This window comes from Chelonia mydas, chromosome 7, assembly GCF_015237465.2.
Source record: "Chelonia mydas isolate rCheMyd1 chromosome 7, rCheMyd1.pri.v2, whole genome shotgun sequence".
NCBI classification, from domain to species: domain Eukaryota; kingdom Metazoa; phylum Chordata; order Testudines; family Cheloniidae; genus Chelonia; species Chelonia mydas.
Genome location: NC_057853.1, coordinates 105668315 through 105689155, shown reverse-complemented (window position 1 = coordinate 105689155; position 20841 = coordinate 105668315). Strand labels below are relative to the sequence as shown.

The 20841-nt window shown below is 36.3% G+C and overlaps 1 protein-coding gene across 4 annotated transcripts in view; it reads left to right on the top strand.

Moving 5' to 3' along the window:
• WDR11 (WD repeat domain 11) overlaps positions 1–20841 on the top strand; it is a 74385-nt gene that overhangs the window by 40256 nt on the left and 13288 nt on the right. For all 4 annotated transcript variants that reach the window (XR_005226033.2, XM_037903360.2, XM_037903362.2 and 1 more), the window contains exons 12-20: positions 973–1079; positions 7415–7490; positions 9517–9625; positions 9943–10067; positions 10591–10738; positions 15968–16074; positions 17322–17436; positions 18165–18336; positions 20174–20282. Coding sequence is in view for 3 of the 4 variants with exons in the window: in XM_037903360.2 (XP_037759288.1) it covers positions 973–1079; positions 7415–7490; positions 9517–9625; positions 9943–10067; positions 10591–10738; positions 15968–16074; positions 17322–17436; positions 18165–18336; positions 20174–20282 (1068 nt within the window). In the remaining variant the exon portion in view is untranslated. The remainder of the gene's footprint in view (positions 1–972; positions 1080–7414; positions 7491–9516; positions 9626–9942; positions 10068–10590; positions 10739–15967; positions 16075–17321; positions 17437–18164; positions 18337–20173; positions 20283–20841) is intronic.

The following is a 20841-nucleotide window of genomic DNA, read 5'->3' as shown; positions in this document are numbered from 1 at the left end:
TCCTTATTTGATAAGTCTGAGCTGATGACTAAAAATCTAGAACATGCTTCTGTTCTTTTAAAGATGACTGAAAATGGCCACTGGGAATAATAATAAATTATAATTACTCTGTGGTGTTTCTATAATGTACAACAACTTTGAAGAAATAATACAATTAAATTAAATCATAGAATAGAATTTGGCAACAACAAAGATTTGTTGGGCCTCCTAATCCACCTCCCAACCATTTCAGGATATTCCCTATAATATACTAACTGCTGATATGCAAACATAAAATGTTACATGTTTACATGAGACTGGAGTTTGTCAGGTCATCATACTTGTTGTATGGGGCATTTTTCAAATCTGTTTGGTTATTCACTCTCTCCTCCCTCTTCCTGTGTCCTTGATGTTGATAGGAAGGTAATGTTACCACCTCTACTAATTACCACCTCTACTAATTCCTGGCTGCTTAGAAGCATGTAAATCCATCCTGGCTGTCCTGGACTGATCTGTTTACCCACACAACTTTGTGTGCCAGATAGAACAGGATGTTCTCATATCAAACGTCTGGCCTACATTTATGGCCCACTTCTACACTGTGGTGAACATGTTCTGCTCCCTGTAGGGACAGACATAGCTTGAGATTTTGGGCAAAACTTTCCTACTGTTCCTCGATCAAAACGTCGTCTTGACTCAACAAGAGACTGTGTCAAGAAAATTGTGTCTAATGCAGTTTGAAAATAAAGATCTTGCATTAATATCACTTGATAACTGCATTTTTTTATTTTTATCATACATGTAAATGCACATGTATCCTGCTTTTCACATTTTGTTTAAATAAAAAAGTTTCTGTAAAATATAGAAAATTAGCTATGTATTTGTTTTAAAGTGTAGAATAAGCTATAGAGTAATTCTGCACTAATCTAGAACATTTTCTAGGCTCTCAAAAATTTCTGCTAATATGCTCCATGTATTCTGTTCTGGTGACAGGGGCATTGAGTGGACAAGCTTGACTGGTTTTCTTTCCTTTGCCACATCAACACCCAACAATTTGGGATTGGTAAGGAATGAACTGCAGCTGGTTGATCTTCCAACAGGTTAGTCTCTCGTGAGACGTCTGTATAGATTATGCTTGGGAAAGTGGCTGTGACAGAATTGCTTGTTGGGGCATACCCAGATTTGTATCTGACTTCAGTGACAAATAAATTATGCTTTATCCTGTTATCATGGCAGAGATAACATAACTAAAAGGAATTGAGCTGATTCTGTTCTTCCTTGTCCAACCACAGGGGTAAGTGCCTGTCAGATCTGTGCAAACTTACTGAGGGTAGGAGGTTTGCACAAATATCTCTGGTTTGGTCCAACCTAGAAGAATTACCACTTATCAGCAACAGAGTCAGCACTGTTTCAGCCAAGACAAAACAAGTTGAGCACCAGTTGTTATGTAGCCATGGATAAGACTGTCTCCAGATGTATTTTATCCATGGATTTCTGAAATGGTGCTGAAAGTGGTTTGTCTTGATCTAAACTTGCATTTATGCCATGTGCAGCTGAAATGGTGCTGAACCCTTTAATGATACACATCAGTGAATGCATAATTATTTTATTACACACCAGGTCACTGAGAGCAGAATTTGGCCTAAAGAGCCTGCGACCTTATTTGAAAGAGCAGAACTCAACTTTCAGATCCCAATCTGAGTTTATAGAGCTATTGGTTTATAAACAAGAAAAGGTTCTTTGATCAGGACACACAGGCACATGAATGACAGACACGCAGAATAGATTTTAAACAGCAAGCCACAACTTTGTTATTTTAACAGTGGGAAGAGGTGTTATGTATCCCCAACCCCTGCTGTCACATATCAGACATTTAACTGAGTCTGGTGGAGGGTTACAGGGCTCCTACCATACATAAGAACCGCCGTACTGGGTCAGACCAAAGATCCATCTAGCGTAGTATCCTGTCTTCCAACAGTGACCAATGCCAGGTGCCCCAGAAAGAATGAACAAAACAGGCAATCATCAAGTGATCTGCCCTCTGTCACCCATTCTCATCTTCTGGCAAACAGAGGCTAGGGACACCACCTTGCTCATCATGGCTAATAGCCATTGATGGACCTATCCTTCATGAATTTATCTAGTTCTTTTTTGAACCCTGTTATATGGTTTTGGCATTCACAACATCCTCTGGCAAGGAGTTCCACAGGTTGACTGTGCGCTGTGTGAAAAAAAAAAAAAACTTCCTTTTCTGCTGCCAATTAATTTCATTTGGTGGCCCCTAGTTCTTGTGTTATGAGAGGAGTAAATAACACTTCCTTATTTACTTTCTCCACACCAGTCATGATTTTATGGGCATCTATTGTATCCTCCCTTAGTCGTCTCTTTTTCAAACTGAAAAGTCCCCGTCCTATTAATCTCTCTTCAGATGGTAGCCGTTCCATACCCCTAATAATTTTTATTGCCCTTTTCTGAACCTTTTCCAATTCCAATATGTCTTTTTTGAGATGGGGCGACCACATCTGCATTCAGTATTCAAGATGTGGGCATGGATTTATGTAGAGGCAACGTGATATTTTCTGTCTTATTATTAATCCCTTTCTTAATGATTCCCATACCATATAACTAGGGCTATCAAGCAATTAAAAATTTTTTCACAATTAAAAAAATTAATCGTGGTTAATCGCATTGTTAAACAATAATAGAATACAATTTATTTAAATATTTTTGGATGTTTTCTATATTTTCAAATATATTTATTTCAATTACAACACAGAATACAAAGTGTACAGTGCTCACTTTATATTTGTTTTTGATTACAAATATTTGCACTGTAAAAAACAAAAGAAATAGTATATTTCAATTCACCTAATAGAAATACTGTAGTACAATGTCTTTATAATGAAAGCTGAACTTGCAAATATAGAATTATGGAGAAAAATAACTGCATTCAAAAATAAAACAATGCAAAACTTTAGAACGTACAAGTCCACTCAGTCCTACTTCAGCCAATCGCTCAGACAAACAAGTTTGGTTACAATTTGCAGGAGATAATGCTGTCCATGTCTTGTTTACAATGTCACCTGAAAGTGAGAAAAAGCATTCACATGGCACTGTTGTAGCTGGCACCACAAGATATTTACGTGCCAGATGCACTAAAGATTCATATGACCCTTCATTCCTCAACCACTATTCCAGAAGATATCCGTCCATGCTGATGATGGGTTCCGCTCGATAACAATCCAAAGCAGAGCGGACTGACACATTTTCATCATCGGAGTCAGATGTCACCAGCAGAAGGTTGATTTTCTTTTTTGGTGGTTCGGGTTCTGTAGTTTCTGCATCGGAGTTTTGCTCTTTTAAGAATCTGAAAGCATTTTCCACCCCTCATCCCTCTCAGATTTTGGAAGGCACTTCAGATTCTTAAATCTTAGGTAGAGTGCTGTAGCTATCCTTAGAAATCTCACACTGGTACCTTCTTTGCGTTTTGTCAAATCTGCTGTGAAAGTGTTCTTACCACAAACATGTGCTGGGTCATCATCCGAGACTGCTATAACATGAAATATATGGCAGAATGTGTGTAAAACAGAACAGGAGACATACAATTCTCCCCCTAAGGAGTTCGGTCACAAATTTAATTAACGCATTATTTTTTTAACGAGCTTCATTAGCATGGAAGCATGTCCTCTGGAATGGTGGCCGAAGCGTGAAGGGACATATGAATGTTTAGCACGTCTGGCTCGTAAATACCTTGAAACACCAGCTACAAAAGTGCCGTGAGAACACCTGTTCTTGCTTTCAGGTGAAATTGTAAATAAGAAGCAGCCAGGTTTGTAAATGTAAACAAACTTGTTTGTTTTAGCAATTGGCTGAACAAGAAGTAGGACTGAGTGGACTTGTAGGCTCTAAAGTTTTACATTGTTTTGTTTTTGAGTGAAATTATGTACCCAAAAAAATCTACATTTGTAAGTTACACTTTCACGATAAAGAGATTGCACTACCGTACTTGTGTGAGGTGAATTGAAAAATATTATTTCTTTTATCATTTTTACCGTGCAAATATTTGTAATAAAAATAATAATATAAAGTGAGCACTGTACACTTTGTATTCTTTATTGTAATAGAAATCAATATATTTGAAAATGTAGAAAAATATCCAAAATATTTAATACATTTCAATTGGTATTCTATTGTTTAACAGTGCGAATAATCACGATTTATTTTTTTAATCACAGTTAATTTTTTGTAGTTAATCGCGTGAGTTAACTGCGATTAATTAACAGCCCTACATATAACCACTAACTCAGAGTAGACCCACTTAGGCTCACCCTTAGGACTGAGCTCACTTCTGAATCTCTTCTACCTCCTGCCACATGTGGGGCAGTAGAGGTTACCAAGAGAGGGCCTCAGTCTGCAAAGACTTCAGGTCTCTCCTTTTTCCCACAGGCAGAAAAATCCTGGATCTCCTTTAACTCTGAAAGTTGGTCCCTTTTACCTTATCCATTCAGGCGAGCAATGAACATGGTTGCTGGCAGGCACAAGAGGCTTAAAATAGGCAAGTGGTGGCCCACAAGAGCCAACTGGCTAGTTGGTTTGTCAGCCAGTGGGAAGACAGTGGAGCTGGGAGTGGAGAGGGCAGCCACTCCAACCATGCATGGGCTCTTGTATCCGCCCCTCCCCTGGGCACTGTGAACATCCCCTACAGTCCATTGAAGATCCCTCTGCCATTAGCTCCCTATTTACAAAATAAGCATGTTTGATATCAAAGTTACTGGGGAAACAAATGATACCCCAAAATGTGATGGTTTATGGTATAGCTATACTTTAAAGTAAAAATCTAGTTTGTGACACATGTATGATGCTACATTATAAGCTGATATTCTACTGAAATTAATGTTCATTCTTGGTTTTTATATAAGGTTATTATTTAAAAATACTTTTTGAAAATAAACTTGCTGTATATATGTAATAGATATTTTAACAATAAGTTGTGGAGAGTTGAGACAGTTTAAAACAATGCATTGCAAGTTCTTTCTAATCAGCTTGTTAGTAAATTGTCTGTTGAAAGCTCTTTGGCCTAGTTGTCAAACTATCAAACACGGAGGGCTGAGGTGGGTGAAAAATGCATCTGTGATCTTTGAGTTTAATGGTTGCACAATACAGAGAAATTTAATTTGGAAGATTAGAGAGTTTCTAGGAATGGGAAGCACTTTCACTCATTTTAAATTGTTTTAAAATGTATAAACCTAGAACCATTTAATTTCTGATTGAAGTTTTGTAACACACCTGAGTTTTGTAACACACCAATAATTCTGAATTACTTTATGTAGCATGCAACAACTTTTAAAATGATATAAAAGTACTTTTCTAATTTTATAAGCACTTCTAAGGCATTGCACAAAATAGCTGTTTATCTAACTTTGCTATTGCATTTTTTTTTAATCTTTTATAAAACCAAATGAGCAGTAAAGAGAAAAGAAGTGGAAAATATATTTGTGACATTATAGCTAAAAGAAATTTGGTTTCCACTAAACTTTTTAATCTACAGAAATTCCTAAATAGTAACATCAACTTCAAAAAAAAAAAAAAAAAAAAGTAATAAAAAGACTCAAGCTTTCCATAAGCAGCTATGTTCTCAAGTAAACTGAATTAGCTGTGATTTTATCAGATGCTGACAATAACTAACCTTCCCCTTTTGTCCCTTTAGTAGCTTCCTAGAGTAGCAGTCATGGACTTCCCAATTTACTATTTTATCAATAGATCTGTAAGCACTAGAAAAAGAGTCTGCATGGAGGGTTGAAAAAATGTAGCCCAGTTGTGCCTTTTGCTAAAGTTGCCATTATATCTTTAGTATATTAATAATGAATGTTTAGAGAACCTGAAGGTATTTTTTCAGTTATGAAGAAAACAAACTTTAATATTCCACACAGGCAGACTTTTTGCTCTACTGCTGATGATTCACTGCTGACTTCATATATCCCATACATGCTTGGCTATTTTAACTAAGGAGGAAGTCTGCAGCCATAGGAAAAATACTCCGGGGGAACTGTGCACCAAAAAATTAAAAATTCTGCACACAATATTTTAAAATTCTGCATATTTTATTTGTCAAAATAACACAATATAATCATGCCGGTTTCAATTATTTTGGAAATTTATTTCAAAATACCTGGCAGCAAGTATGTCTGTAACAATACAGACAATAAAAAAGATTCAGGAAATGTTTTTTTTTGACAGATTCCTTACTAGGCATATTTAATATGGAACTTTGAGTAATAATTCATTTAAACTACAATACAGAAACATATTTTCTGCACCCCTCAGTGCAAAGTCTTGGCGGAGTCAGGGATAAGAGAGGAGCCAACAGAGAGGGAAGTAATTGCTGGACAGGAACCTCGGAGTGAACCTGGAGGGTTGTTGGGTGTGAGTGTAGGAGAAATATGGAACAGGTGTTTTTTTCAGGGTGAGGGATTGTTAGGGAGTTGGGGTTGGTCCCCCATGCAGACCCTGGCTGACCCCTAGCCTCTCCCATTCAGTCGGGTACATCTGCCCCTGTGTGTCCCTGCACCCCCACTCCCTCCTGTCTCCATGTGACCCTGCACCCCCACTCCCATTTAGCCCCTGGCTCAATGTTGTCACCTCACAAGCTCCTGTGCCTCTGCTCCAATCTGTCCCCCACACTAGCCCTTCTGAACCTCAGTCTGTGTGATCCCCAGCAGCCCTGTGTGCCCCACTCTGTCCATCCGATGCGCCCCCCTCCTCCTTCAATATCCCATGCCTCCTCATCTGACCCTATGGGTAGGGCACTGTGAGTTGGCTGGGCCACTTTTGTTTAAAACACCTTTAAGTCTATGACACTAAACAGTTGTATAGGTAATATAAAGCTTTGCTGAGAAAGGACAGCAAGTTTCATTATTGGTATTCAGCAGTGATCACTTCATTTTGAAAGTTACAAGTACAAGCCATCAGGAATGCAGTGATTCACTGAGTGCAAATGAGTTAATACTTCATTTGAGAAATATTTATATATTTCTTATATTCAAAAGGAGTTAAAAAAATACAAGGGGAGAATATGTTTTTGGTATGAAAATTGAAATCCATTTGAGGTTTCCTCGTGGAGCAGTCATTAAATAGATATGAAATATTGTCTATGAGCCACAACTCAACTAACTCGCTGAGATGTCAGTATTTGCATAATGCCAATCATGCATTAATTCCAGTTGTTCCACTCTGGAAGTGAGATTGTTGTGGGGTATTTTCTCAGGGAATAGACAGTATATTATGTTTTAGTGTCTTGAAGGCAAATAAAAGATGAATAACAATGTGAATAGAGAAGCAAGGGATGTGACAGGTCAATTACAGGGGTTTTACTTCTTTGGGGTTACTATTTTTTATTCCCCTCTCTTTTTTTCCCCATATAACTTCTGTATTCTAGGCAGGAGCATTGCATTTCGTGGGGAACGAGGCAATGATGAACCAGCCATTGAAATGATAAAGGTGTCTCATTTGAAGTAAGTAGATTAGCCTTGTAAAGCTCGTGTTATCTAGTATTGAATTTTCAGGAGATGCTTGTAACAGACAGAAGTAAACTGGGATGAGGAAAGACTGCACAAGGAGAAGGTGGAAAAGAATATGCAAATTAATCAAAGGAAATAATCTATTTTTAACATATGTTTGTTACTGTAGGCTTTTATTAAAATGTGAATGTTTATGTAATGGATATTTTCACAAACTTCAAAATCCCACTGGGTGGCTAGAATAATTAAGGAGGATTTTCGTCTAATAGTTGTATTTTGATGTCCAGGGCCACTAGAGAATGGTTGTTATGAAATATTTTTTGCAGAGTTTGGGTTTCTCCATGAGTTTCAAGGTCTTTTTAGAATCTAAACCTTAAATAAAATCAGAAGTACAGGGTTGCATATCGATATCTTCCTGTGTTTTGCCCAGCATTTAACACAGTTAGGCCCTGAAATTGCCACCACAATTACAAATTAGCAGGTTCAGTCTGAAGATGTAGACCATTATTAGGTGAGAACAAAAAGGAACAGTTAGACTGGCAAGAGATTAAGATGGGTTAGGAAAGAGGCTATAATACCTTCAGTTTGAGGGAGAAGGTAGAGTTGATAACTTACAGAATATTAAAGTGTGAATTTTACTTTTAAAATGTACAATGTGAAAAAACAAGGAAACAGCGTGTATCCAAGTCATAAAAAGTTACTTTGCAAAAGTCAATTGCAAACTGTGGTGTGACAGAAAACTGCCCGGAAAACAGGGGGTTAACTCTAGAAGGGGTTCTCTGCACCTGCACATGCCCTTATGGGAAGGCAAAGATCCTGGATTAGAGACTTGTAATTCTCCACAGGATGAAGGCAGGAAATTCCTTAAGAATAACGTTTTGGAAGGCAAAAGTGGCAAATGAATTAGTGGTTAGAAGATTCCATATCCACGTACTGCAGGACTATGGTGTGAAGTCTTCTGATTTTTTTGTTTCTTTGTAAATATAATTTAAACAATATTGGATTCAATATAATTCTATAAAATGTTTTATTGTAGATTTTTTGTTTAATATAGCAGACAGCTTTCGTTATATAATAAGCATTCAAATATGAAGAGCTTACAATCTAGCCTTGTTCTCAGCAGAATATTATCTTCAGTAGGGGGAGAGAGCGTGAATTCTATAGCTAGGCAGTCTTGAGATCAGATTATCCTCATTTTATTATGCTAGAACAAAATCAGAATAGCAGAATAAGTATTTTTAAAAGCCCAGTTAGGTAGCTAATCTGTAAACACAGTTATGTTTTCTTGTATTAATATTTGTACAATGAGAGTCTGCTAAACATTTATCTCAGGTAAATGAGTTTTTGTCAAATCAGTATATACTACTACCAGCTCTTCTTTGCTTTAGCAGACGGATTTAGAAATGAAAAGTTCTTTCATTTAAATCTTAAAAAAAACAATATTTACTGTGTAGTATAGATCCTGGATTGGGTAAGAGATTGTTGCAACAGCATCAAGTTTAACAAATTCACATTTTAATTCAAATTTTCTTCTTCTCATTAGTCTCCATATATGCCAGGAACCTTATGATAACAATGTTTTAAAATTAATTGTGGTTTATGGATGTATATATATCAGGAAATGGTAATATGAGTTTATGTATCAGTTTTTGCAACAGTTTTCAAAAGTAATTCCACAAGTACCATGCACTACTAAACTATGATAGTGACCAGAAGTTTTGGATCATTTAGTTTCTAATTCTGTAATGAAATCTAGACGTTTGTTCCCATGAGAAAAGTCAGAGGGGTTCTGAATGGGTGCAGCATTCCAGTTCCACAGAACTTGTTGCGAGATCGGGGCAAGTCTAAATTTGTTCAGTGTGTTTTCGCCCTCTACTTAAAAAATAAAATTTAAAAAATAATAATAATAAAAAACCCCACACAGACGCACACATCAGCAACATGATGCCAGTAAGAAAAGGTAGAAAATAAAATACTTAAAAAATAAACTGGAATGTAATAAAGGTCTCATTTATTTCAGGCAGTACTTAGCTGTAGTGTTTAAAGACAAGCCTCTGGAACTCTGGGATGTCAGGACGTGTACTCTTCTTAGAGAAATGTCAAAAAACTTCCCTACCGTGACTGCTTTGGTAAGGAATCTAATCTGTTGCTTCTCATTTGAAATGTAAATGGTTATTAAATTTGTATATCTTGAAATAATATGATTGTTTTCTGTATTTCTCTATTCTACAAACACAGTCTGACCTATGTCCCCACCCCTACTCTTCTCTCACAAACTAGGCTATTAAGGAGGGAACGCTATTTTGAAAAGATGCCCTCCTAAAACATAGGTTTGGGGTTTTTTTTCATAAAACTAAATCTGTAATTGGCATCATAATTATTAATCAATAAAACTAGGAAGTAAAAGGGACATATTTTCCATTTTCCTAATTAAAAATTCTCACAGGAATGGTCACCTACTCATAACTTGAAGAGCTTGAAAAAGAAACAGCTTGCAGCCCGTGAAGCCATGGCCCGACAGACGGTTGTGTCCGATACAGAACTTAGCAGTGTAGAATCTTCTGTGATCAGGTATTGCCCATCACTGTCTCATATGATATGGTAATACATCAGTTATTCTTCAGAAAAGTTCTCTTACTCTACAGATTGTCACTCGTTAATAGTGCTGTTTGATACGTGCCATCCAGATGCTCTCCCATGGTGGAGGTACCTTGAGCTGTCCCGTTAAAGCAACTTTGCAGGCTCTTTTGTGCCATTTGAACAGCACAAAGGAGCCAAAGAATGGGCCAGAGTCTAGCACTTGAACATGGTCCCTTGATTTGACTGCTGAGCAAGAAAAGTTATCTCAACAGACTTTAACAACATCCTTTAGTGGCCTACTTCTTGAAGTCAAATTTTAATTTTCCACTTGTGCACTGTAATAAGTGTATAAACCAATTTGTTATTTCAGGACTTATGTAGACAATTCTCAGGGAAAATACTCCCTTCCAATCTACTGTCTATTTTTATGTATTTGTTGATTGGGGCCACGACCTCTTATATCCATTTCAAGAAAAAGAAACGCCACCTTTATCTTATTATCTTTCTCTTAAAGCTTATTACAGGAGGCCGAAAGTAAATCTGAGCTGAGTCAGAACATTTCTGCCAGAGAGCACTTCGTGTTTACAGATACCGATGGGCAGGTTTATCATCTCACGGTGGAGGGAAACTCGGTAAAAGATGGTGCAAGAATTCCACCTGATGTGAGTTCAATATTTTTGTCTCATCAGTGCTGTCGTTTGTTTTCATATTTACTGTTGCAGAAAATAGCATGACATTAATATTAATAGGGATATGCATTTTAATGGCAAATATTTACCAGAAATCAATAATTGGAAATATGAAACCAAAAATCTAAGATGTAAAACATAAACTAAAATTACTGGTTTTAAAAAAAGGACACTTAGAGTTTTGTAGGACTATATGATTTTATGTAAATATTCAAACAGTGCTCTTATTTACAAGAGCACATTAATTTGTTATATATGTGATCACTATATTTACTTGGAAAGAACAATGGAGGATTTTTGTTCATTGTGTCCCTGTTTTGCATAATAGTATGTAAATGAGGGAAGCTGTATGCAGATGTTGAAGGTGTCTGAATTCTTATGGAAATAGTAAATACAGCATTTGGAAAAAGGAAAACACTCCATTTATGCTAGCTGTAGAATGTGTTTTGTGTCTGTCTTAGACTTTTGTACAGGTATACACTATCATATTCGGTTTAAGAAAACAGTAGTTTCACCTATGTATGATGAGACCAGGCATTAACCAATTTGATCATATAGTAGGCATCTGATAGCAACTGCTATAGATAACAAAACTATTTCCATTGTTTGCCCAATTAACATAACCCAAAAAAGCAGCACATGTTTTGAAAATTCTATGCATGTTTTTCACGAGAGATTTTTTTCTTTAATTTTTGAGCAAAATACTTTTAGCTAATTTTGATTTTGCAGATACTTTGTTCCACTGCTTTGTGGGGAAATGGGGGCATATTCTTTCAGACAAGACAACAAAAACAGCTGAAATTAAATTTCAAATGTGGTGTAACCATAGTCCCCAATGAGCACTGGCGCCTTTGCTTCGTTTGAGGGTGGAGACTCTTTTAAAATAGTTTGTATTTATAAAGCATTTCTGAGAACATTTTTTTTTTTTTTTTTTTTGGATAGAGTGGGATGTATGGAGCGGGTGTTGGGCATCTTTGGTCATCTGGATTTTTTAAAACCGAGCCTAATGAAGCCCTGCCCATTTTGTGATATAATTGCACACTTTCCCCATAAAACCTGACCAGGATGATGATGATGTGTCAACTTTGAAAAGTTGACTCTTAAGCATGAGATCTCTTTCTATTACTTTTAAAAATCACAAGGAAAATAAAGGTTAAAAAAAATATTTATGCAACATTAAAGGCTTCACAGTTAATTTTTACACTTCCTGAGTATGATTCTGATATTCCAACAGCAAAGTTAACTTGGACAAGTAGTATTCCCGTTTTTCTGTTTAAATGTGTGCATTATATATTTGTCATAAGATGCATGCCAGTAAACATACAAGATGATCAAAATGAACAGGTTGATATTTCTGTTGGAGCCTTAGTTTGTGCATTGTGTGACTTGTGATTTAACCATTCATCCTTAACGTTTCACTAAATGGTTAATTGCATTTAATATGAGCATATTTAGCCTTGATTCTGTAAACACACATGAATAACTTTACATGTATTAACAGCCCTATTTAGCTCAGGGGAATTATTCACATATGTAAAAATTTAAGCACCTGTGTAAGTGTTTGTGGGATTGGGGTCTAAGTCTGTTTTCTCGTTTTCAGTGGGGACCGGTACATCAGTCATAGCCCTGGAATACAAGATTTGCAACACTAGATCAGATTACTCGTCGATCAGTTCTGGTAGCGTGCCTCTGGTAGTGGCCAGTAACTATTCCTTCACAAGAAAGTGAAGCCTACCTTTTGCCCAAAACACTATCACATGCTGCTAAACAATTGTGCAGTGCTGCATGTTAAATGCATGTGATGGGGTTTAGGATAGGGAAAATGTTTGAGCTTTAACTTGAACCAAGACTTGTTTGAATTTAGCTTATAGTGGCATGCCTAAGTACAAAATGTTGTTACTGGTCATAGTTATGTATTTGAATCAGAGATATGTAGTGGCAATGAATTTCCATTTATTTTTATTTTCATTCTTAAGATATTTTAAGCTGCAGATGTTCTGTTGGATTGTTCTTTTTGCTAATAGCATGTGCAGTACTACTTACTTAAGGGCCTATTACTGAAGTGAATGCAAATTTGCCTTAATAAGGAGCACAGAATAATATCCTATGGTTCAATAGCCAAATCTTAATTTTTTTTCTTCATGGGACAGAAAAAATAAAGTTCACGTACAACCTTTATGCAGTGATTTAGTGGCTAAACCAATGATCCCTACAACCCCTCATAACTATAAGTGACATGTGACATTCTCAGGTTAGCCCCCAGTGGCTAGTAGTCAGTCTTACTAGGCAAAAGTTTCATGGTATAGTTGGCAATATAGACTCTGAAAAGGATTGAAACCCAAGATCACACTCTCCTGTGACTCCTAAAGTAATTGGTTTGCTCTAGGAAAGATGAAGTCTTCCTTGTTGAACAGTTAATGGAGCTTGCCCTGCAGGTACTTACACCCTATCTATTTAAAAAACCTGTTTGTCTTCAGACTGCTTCTTAAAAATACATGTTGCAACATTAGAAACCCGAATATTTCTCCATTTGACACCTCTTATCCTATACGTTTCAAAACATTTAAGTAACATTGTTAAATGTTACTCATTTTATTATTCCATTCTCCTTGTTTAGGCCAGCAGTCAAAATATTGCAAAAATCATTCTGTTCCATGTGACAGGTTGTCTGTTTTCAGAGATAGTGGCAGCTTTCACGAAGAGAGACCAGGTATTAAGGATCCAGTCTTTGATGGCTTTAGTAAATAATTTAGAGCAGACTTGGGCACAGGGGATAGAAAAAAACAATGGAAAAATTGCTGTTTTATTGTGATTTCTTTTCCTTGGGATTTAATGAAAAATTATGTATTTGCAGAGTACATTTGCAGAATTTAGGAAATAGGTGGTGAGTTTTTACCTGCCGTTACATAAACAAAGCATTTTTAAAGACCGAGGTCTACTGAAATATTTTTTTAATTTATGTATATTGTGTGCATGTATATATAGCTATAACAATACATACAAAAGTTACCCATATAATCATACAGATAGTTTATGATATTTATGTCTGGTAGCTTAGACAGCAATTTTAAAATATATCTGAGCATTACAAGTTGATTAGGACAGAACAATTTTATAGATGTTCTTCATATACTTTGAGTTTTAGCTTAAGACAAAAGTAGTTCACTAGAAAGTCTAAAAAGTTTGTTCAGCATAATCCAGTAACATTAAATATTCCAGACCAGATGTCTCTTAAGAATTATTTTTCTCTTAATACCTCTCAACAGATTAAATGTTTAGGAGTAAAGCAAATACAAAATATTGGGATAAAGTTACTTAAATACACACAAATCCCTGACCTATTTCTAGAGGTGTGCTAAAGCCACAAAATCTGGGTTTCAGACAGTCCAAAGTTCAGTTGCATGGTCTTGGTTTTGACCAGCTCTTCATCATTTTTGAATAGTGACCCTAAGCTATGGTTCATGACAGACAGTGGTAAATGGAACCCTTGCTGGTGATCCATGCAGAGTTGACCGGATGTATGGTGCTGAATCTCCTCGTTTTCAGCTTCTAAATTTTATTAGAAGAAGCTGTAACTATTTCAAATATTTTTCTAAAATTACTTTTCCATATCATTGTCAGAGGAAAGAATGAGGGCCCATAACACAGTTTAAGATGCAGTCCAAATTATGAAAAAGCTTGACAACCCCTATTTTAGAAGATTAAATGACTGTTAGTTCTCACTTTCACTTTACAGAGGTTATAACAATCAAATTAGAATATAGGTTCCCTGACTGTATTATGGTTGCAGTGAAAAAGGCTCATTGGAGACTATAACACACTACGCATAGCTCTGTGTGTCTCTTGCTTATGGCTGCTACGCACAGTGAGGCAGGAGTCTTTAAGCATTGGCACTGTCTGTGCCAGACAATGGATTTAGTGACCCAAGATTTTGGATATTTTTTTTTGTAAGCTCCTATCTTCAGAGACGGTTTTACAGGTAAATAATACATTATAACCTGTCAAACAAGGAGAAAAATGTTTGCAGACACTTTTTAGTCATAAGTTTGGAGGATGTCACTTTTCATGTTATATGATGGGTTGTGTTTATACCAGTAAATTTGTGGAAAACCTAACTATTTATCTAGATACTTACATGGACCTCGTCACCATAGAATCTGAGCACCTCACAGTCACTAATGAATTTTGTCTTCATATCACCCCTGTGATTCCCATCTGAGACATAGGCAGATTAAGTGATTTGCTCAAGATCACACAGGAAGCCTTTACTGAGCTAGGAATTGAACTGAGGTCTCCTGAGTTCAAGTCTGGTAGCCTGTCCACTAGATCATCGTTTTTCCTACTTCTGGGGCACAACAGAATTATTGGTTGGAAAATGCATTATCTGAGCTACACGTAACACTTTTTCAATCATGGTTTTTACATTGTGACCTGAAAAAAAAAACAAAAACTTGAGACCAAGTTGTAGAACAAGAAATATTAAAATCTAGGTGCAGACTAATTACAGCTTTTGCCATTTTAGATTAAAATTTCATGTTGCATTTCAGTGTTCAAAAACTGAATGTTGCCGTCTAATAATTAACCTTGGTATGAGTTTCTCTTAAGTTAATCATTTGTTCAGCTGTAATTTCTTTTGTAGTGACATTCAAATCGTGAATTGTACAGAAAGGGCTCGAGTTCACTACAGATTTGTAATGGGTCAGAGCTCTCTTTTTGGGACCTTTTAACAATTTTTTTGCTTCTCTGAAGTGTAGCCACTTTCCGGCATCAAACATGAAGGCTCAGATAAATTTATCTATCAAATTGGAATCCTCTTATTTCTATTTCCTAGTATAGTTTGTTGGTCCTGTGAGTGTTTGATAGTTCAGTCCTGTCGCTTGGGGTTTACATGCAGCTAGGGACACAAAAGCTTTTCATTGCTTTAAAACCCCAAATCTTTCATTGCTTTAAAATCCGAAAGGTGAAAATACAAAACACTTCATTCAGGACAAAAGGTCTTCAAAAATATGATGTGGCAGATTCTGTCCTCTGACCCAGAACAACTCCATTACATTCAGCTGAATTGCTTTGTGGTAAAAGAGAAGAATTTGGCCCATTAGATTTATCTATTGTGGAAAAAGAGGAAATATCCGTACTGATACATTTATGCCGATGTATGCTACTATTAATTACAGTTTTATTCTTCTTCTGAAATACTTGCAGGGAAGCATGGGTAGCGTTACTTGTATTGCATGGAAAGGAGATACGTTGGTTCTCGGAGATGTTGATGGAAACTTAAACTTCTGGGATTTGAAAGCAAGAGTATCCAGGTATGAGTGTGGATAAAATCTTACTTATTCATATGAAATGAAGGAAAGGTAAACGTTTTTATTTCTTTTTTTTTCTCTGCAATAGACGATTGTGTGTTGTCTGAGATAACTATTCAGGATTGTATTTTTAAAATGAAAATTCTCAGTCATGTCCTAGCAGAGAGTGATTAACCAGAGAGATATTGGGCCATGTTAATAGATTTACAACTCCCATGCCAGAAGGTACCATTGCGATCATCTAGTCTGACCTCTAACACGGGCCATAAAACTTCCCCCAAAATAATTCCGAGAGCATATCTTTTAGAAAAACATTCAATCTTGATTTTAAAATGGCCAGTGATGGAAAATCCACCATGACCCTTGGTAAATTGCTCCTTTGTTTATTTACCCTCACTCTTTAAAATGAACTCCTTATTTCTAGTCTGTATTTGTGTCGCCTCAATATCTAGCTTTTGGATCTTCTTGTGCCTTTCTCTGCTAGAGTGAAGAGCCCACTATCAAATATTTGTTCCCCATATAGGTACTTCTAGACTGTAATCAACTCGCTCCATTCTTCTATCTGTTATGATTTTTTTTTTATAGCTGCCTTCACTTACCCCCTAAACCAGGTCTTTGTTTTTTAACCAATATGACTGTCTTCCTCAGTGTGGGATTGTGGCTTTTTGGGCATCTAGTAAAGTTTCCTTAGACCATTCCCAATTATCATTCACATTTTTCTGATTAAATTCTTCTTTCCAGCTGATCTGGCTCATAATTGGTTTCAGCTTTGTGAAATTGGCCATTTTAAAGCATCAAGTATATACATCACTGGTTCGGACATTATAAATGTGATCAAGTCATGATCACTTATACCAAATTCACCATTAATTTCTGGTTCTGTGATATAGAATGTTCTCACTAGTGTAAACTGGTATAGTTCCACTGACTTAAATGAAATTGATGATGATTCACACCAAGCAGAGAGCTTGCCTGTTATGTTTAATCCAAGAAATCTTATTTCATTATAAATTTTGATAACTAATAGTATTAAATGTTCTCCCCTCCCATGACCACTTTTTTTTAATAGCACTGTCAATTTTTGATATTTTGTGGGGCTTTTGCTAATCTATTTAGGTAGCCTTGGAAGTTTAGTTCTACAAATTTATACAGGATTAAAGTGTAAATGCTTAAGGGAGAATTTATATTAACAACTTGTGGCATATCTGTTCCTGAGAATGAAATTGAACCTGTTGTCCTTTTGTCCCCAGGGGGATCCCCACACACCGAAGCTGGGTGAGAAAAATACGCTTTGCCCCTGGGAAAGGAAATCAAAAAGTGATAACAATGTACACTGATGGAGCTGAAGTTTGGGACACAAAAGAGGTGCACATCTATTTCTTATCAGTATTCCCGTGTGTGCAAAATATGCTGCTTTGAATTAGAGACTGTCAGGTGCCCAAGCAATCTGATTAAAATAATACTTAATCTGTTGCTGACATTGGTATAATAGTTACCCAGCCTTTCACAAAGGACTTCTCATTTTTAATTTTTTCAATCTGTTTTCACTTGAGAAGTGCCTTTCATTATGAAAGCTGACACTCTATTGAAATATACAGTTTTACCACTCTTCCAGTGAGTTTGAGTTGTATATGTTGTTTTGAACTCTCACTTAGAAGTAGAAAAATCTCCCTTCCAAAAACTTTATCAAAGTTTAATGAACATCTACATTTATGGAATTGTAAAGTTGTCTTATCTTCAGAGCTTGGTTTTAACTCACTTGAGGATATGAGAAGGCCAGACACTTATATTAACATTGGCCATGCTTCTCCTCCTGCAAGAAAAATCTGTATTAGGGAAAATGCTCTTAAAAATTCTGGGATTCATTTTACGTAGTTGGAGTTGCATTCCTCCCTCCAGAGGTCCATAGACACTTGAACTCCATGGATTTCACAGGCAGAGTAGGCTATGACCCTGTAATCCTTTCCCCGAGGAATGATGTCTGAGGAATGTTCTTGCGAGTTCTGTGAAACGCCTCTGGGAGGCACAACACAGAATCTTGACCAGTGTGATTAACAGCATTACTAAAAGCGAAAATGTCTTAATGTTTCAAGGTGCAGATGGTAAGCAGTTTAAGAAGTGGAAGAAATGTCAACTTCCGAATACTGGATGTGGATTGGTGTACCTCAGACAAAGTGATCCTGGCATCAGATGATGGGTGCATCAGAGTTCTAGAGACAACTATGAAGTCAACATGTTTTAGAATGGATGAACAAGAATTAACAGGTCTGAGAGATCTCAAGAGCACCTAATGCTCATGTGTTTTGAATTTTCTCTTTTGCTACAGACCACAATATATTTCATTTGGAAGGGTGTGCAAAATAGTCTTTACTATTTAAAACTGTCAGTCTAAGACAGAAGATGAGGTAGCTTACAAACACCAGAAACTTTGGGAATATGGATCAGTTTTATAATAATAGGATATACAGCTTTTGATATTTCTAAATAACTCATATTTTGCTTTTTTAGTTTTATCTGCATAAATATGCAGCAAATGAATGTATAAATTCATTGCATTAGAACAGTCATTCACATACACAGCATGAGTTTTAGTCATGTTTGTGATACATGAAAAATTGCTTTTGTTATACTGCTGTATATTTCCAGAGTTTGAATCCTGCTCATTGACTGTTTCGATGACTGGCCAACGTGGATGTTTCCATGAAATTGTAGAAGAGCATCAGTTTCTGACAGCCTTGTTATCTGACTTTTTACATGTTTTTAGCTAGCATAAGTTCTTACAAAAAATTGCTTTTACATTCTTTTGTCGTTTGGGATGAACTGTGCAGCTAAAATGGTTAATACATAAAATCGTGACTTGAAGATGATCCAGTTTTTTCAAATTGTGGGCCAATCCCATTAAAATCTTTGAGACTACTTGTGGAGTAAGGTATTACTTAATGAGAGTAAGAGTATCATCATTTGATGCTGTGTTTGATAGATATTCTGATTTAATATACTTTGCTAACTTTGTCTAAAATAAAAATGGATTGTTTTCTCCTGACACTATGAAGGCTATAGTTTTGACGAAAGACAAGTAACAGTGGGATCAGCATCATTGAAGGATAGTTTAGTTATCATAAATTATCTTTTGAGACCTGAAAATTAAACTGTGTCAATGCATATTTATTTCATTAACCTGTCGTGCTTAAAGAACAGGGTATCACAGAGTCCAAGAATTTAGTGTGATTCAAAAAAGGATTAGACACTTATAGCAATAATGAAAACACTCTCAGGTTACATGAGATAAGATAGAAAATATAAGAAATAAAGCCATCATAGTTTTGTATTGAGGAAAACCACTAATAGTTGGAGGTTAGAAAGAAACTTCCCATAGGAGCAGATTATTCACTAATTTTCTAGGACAGGAAATCTAACCCCTTCTTCTGGAGCATCTTACTGGTGTCAGAGACTAGATACCAGACTAGATGGACCACCAATCCGATTCATTATGGCAATAGTTAAGCACAAGTATCCCTACTGACCAGACTTTTTGAGGCATTCAGTATTGATATACGTTTAGTTTAATTCCCTCCCTATAAAACCATATTGATGCTTCCTGTTTTAAATACAGATATTCCTGAATACTGTGATAAAGACTCAGTTTCACTGGAGTCCATAGTAATTGTGATGTGTAAGGATGAGGCATTCTGGCATACCTTGTATGAATTTCTTTCACATCTGCTTTATAGAAGCATCCTGCCACATACATCTCTGCTTAACTCAAATTTCACTTTTACTTTGCAAGTTCATCTGCAACCAGATTTTAACTAAACTGAAAGCCAGAGACCGAGGAGACCAGGTTCTGATTGTAAATGTCTAGTGACTAACTGTATCTCCTAGAAAATCTTTTTGCTCATGTGTAGCAGCAGACTTCCATGTGCAATGATCCATGCTGTACATCTGGGATTACAATCTGGCCTAACATCTAATATTTTATCTTCTGTTACAGGCAGCTACCTATATATTTTATAGTTGTTAAATGCTGTGTCATTAGAGGTTAGCTACTCATAGATCTTGAATATGACTCATTTCCTTCCTCACTTTCTTTCTTCTATTTCAGAGCCTGTGTGGTGCCCTTATCTCCTTGTTCCAAGGGCCTCATTAGCTTTAAAAGCCTTCTTGCTGCATCAGCCATGGAATGATAAATGTACTCTAGATATTTTACACATGTAAGGCTTTGTTTTAATTTTCTGTTCAAACTTTTAACTGTTATCACATGCAGGTCCCCTATGTATTCTTTGGGAGGAGGTTGTTAAATGGGTGAACTTCAGCACTTAACGAGTAGTCGGAATGGAGGGGCAATACTTCCCTCTCATCAGACCAGAGCTATGTGAGGTCAAAGGTTTGTTTTATTTCAAGTGGCATCAACCTACCTTCATCTTTGAAAACAGCCCCTATGTTTTTAAGACAATAGCAATTGTCTGTACTCCGAATTAGAAACTCATGCTACATATTGCATCAAAAAACAAAAATATGTTTTCATTCTAAAAGCAGGTGATTTCAAAGTTAGAGGTGGCCACTAGAGAGTAATTCCAAGTGCCCTTTCCCCTACACTAATGATCATGTTTCCTCTTTAATGGTGCAGATTCCTATCAGAATGGAGCACCTTATCAGGATGTAACATTTATTATTTATAGGGCAGTAGCTTAAACCCCATGAGGATTGTTCAGGGCAACATACAGACCATAGGAAGAGGCACACCTTGCCCTAAAGAGTTTGCAATCTAAG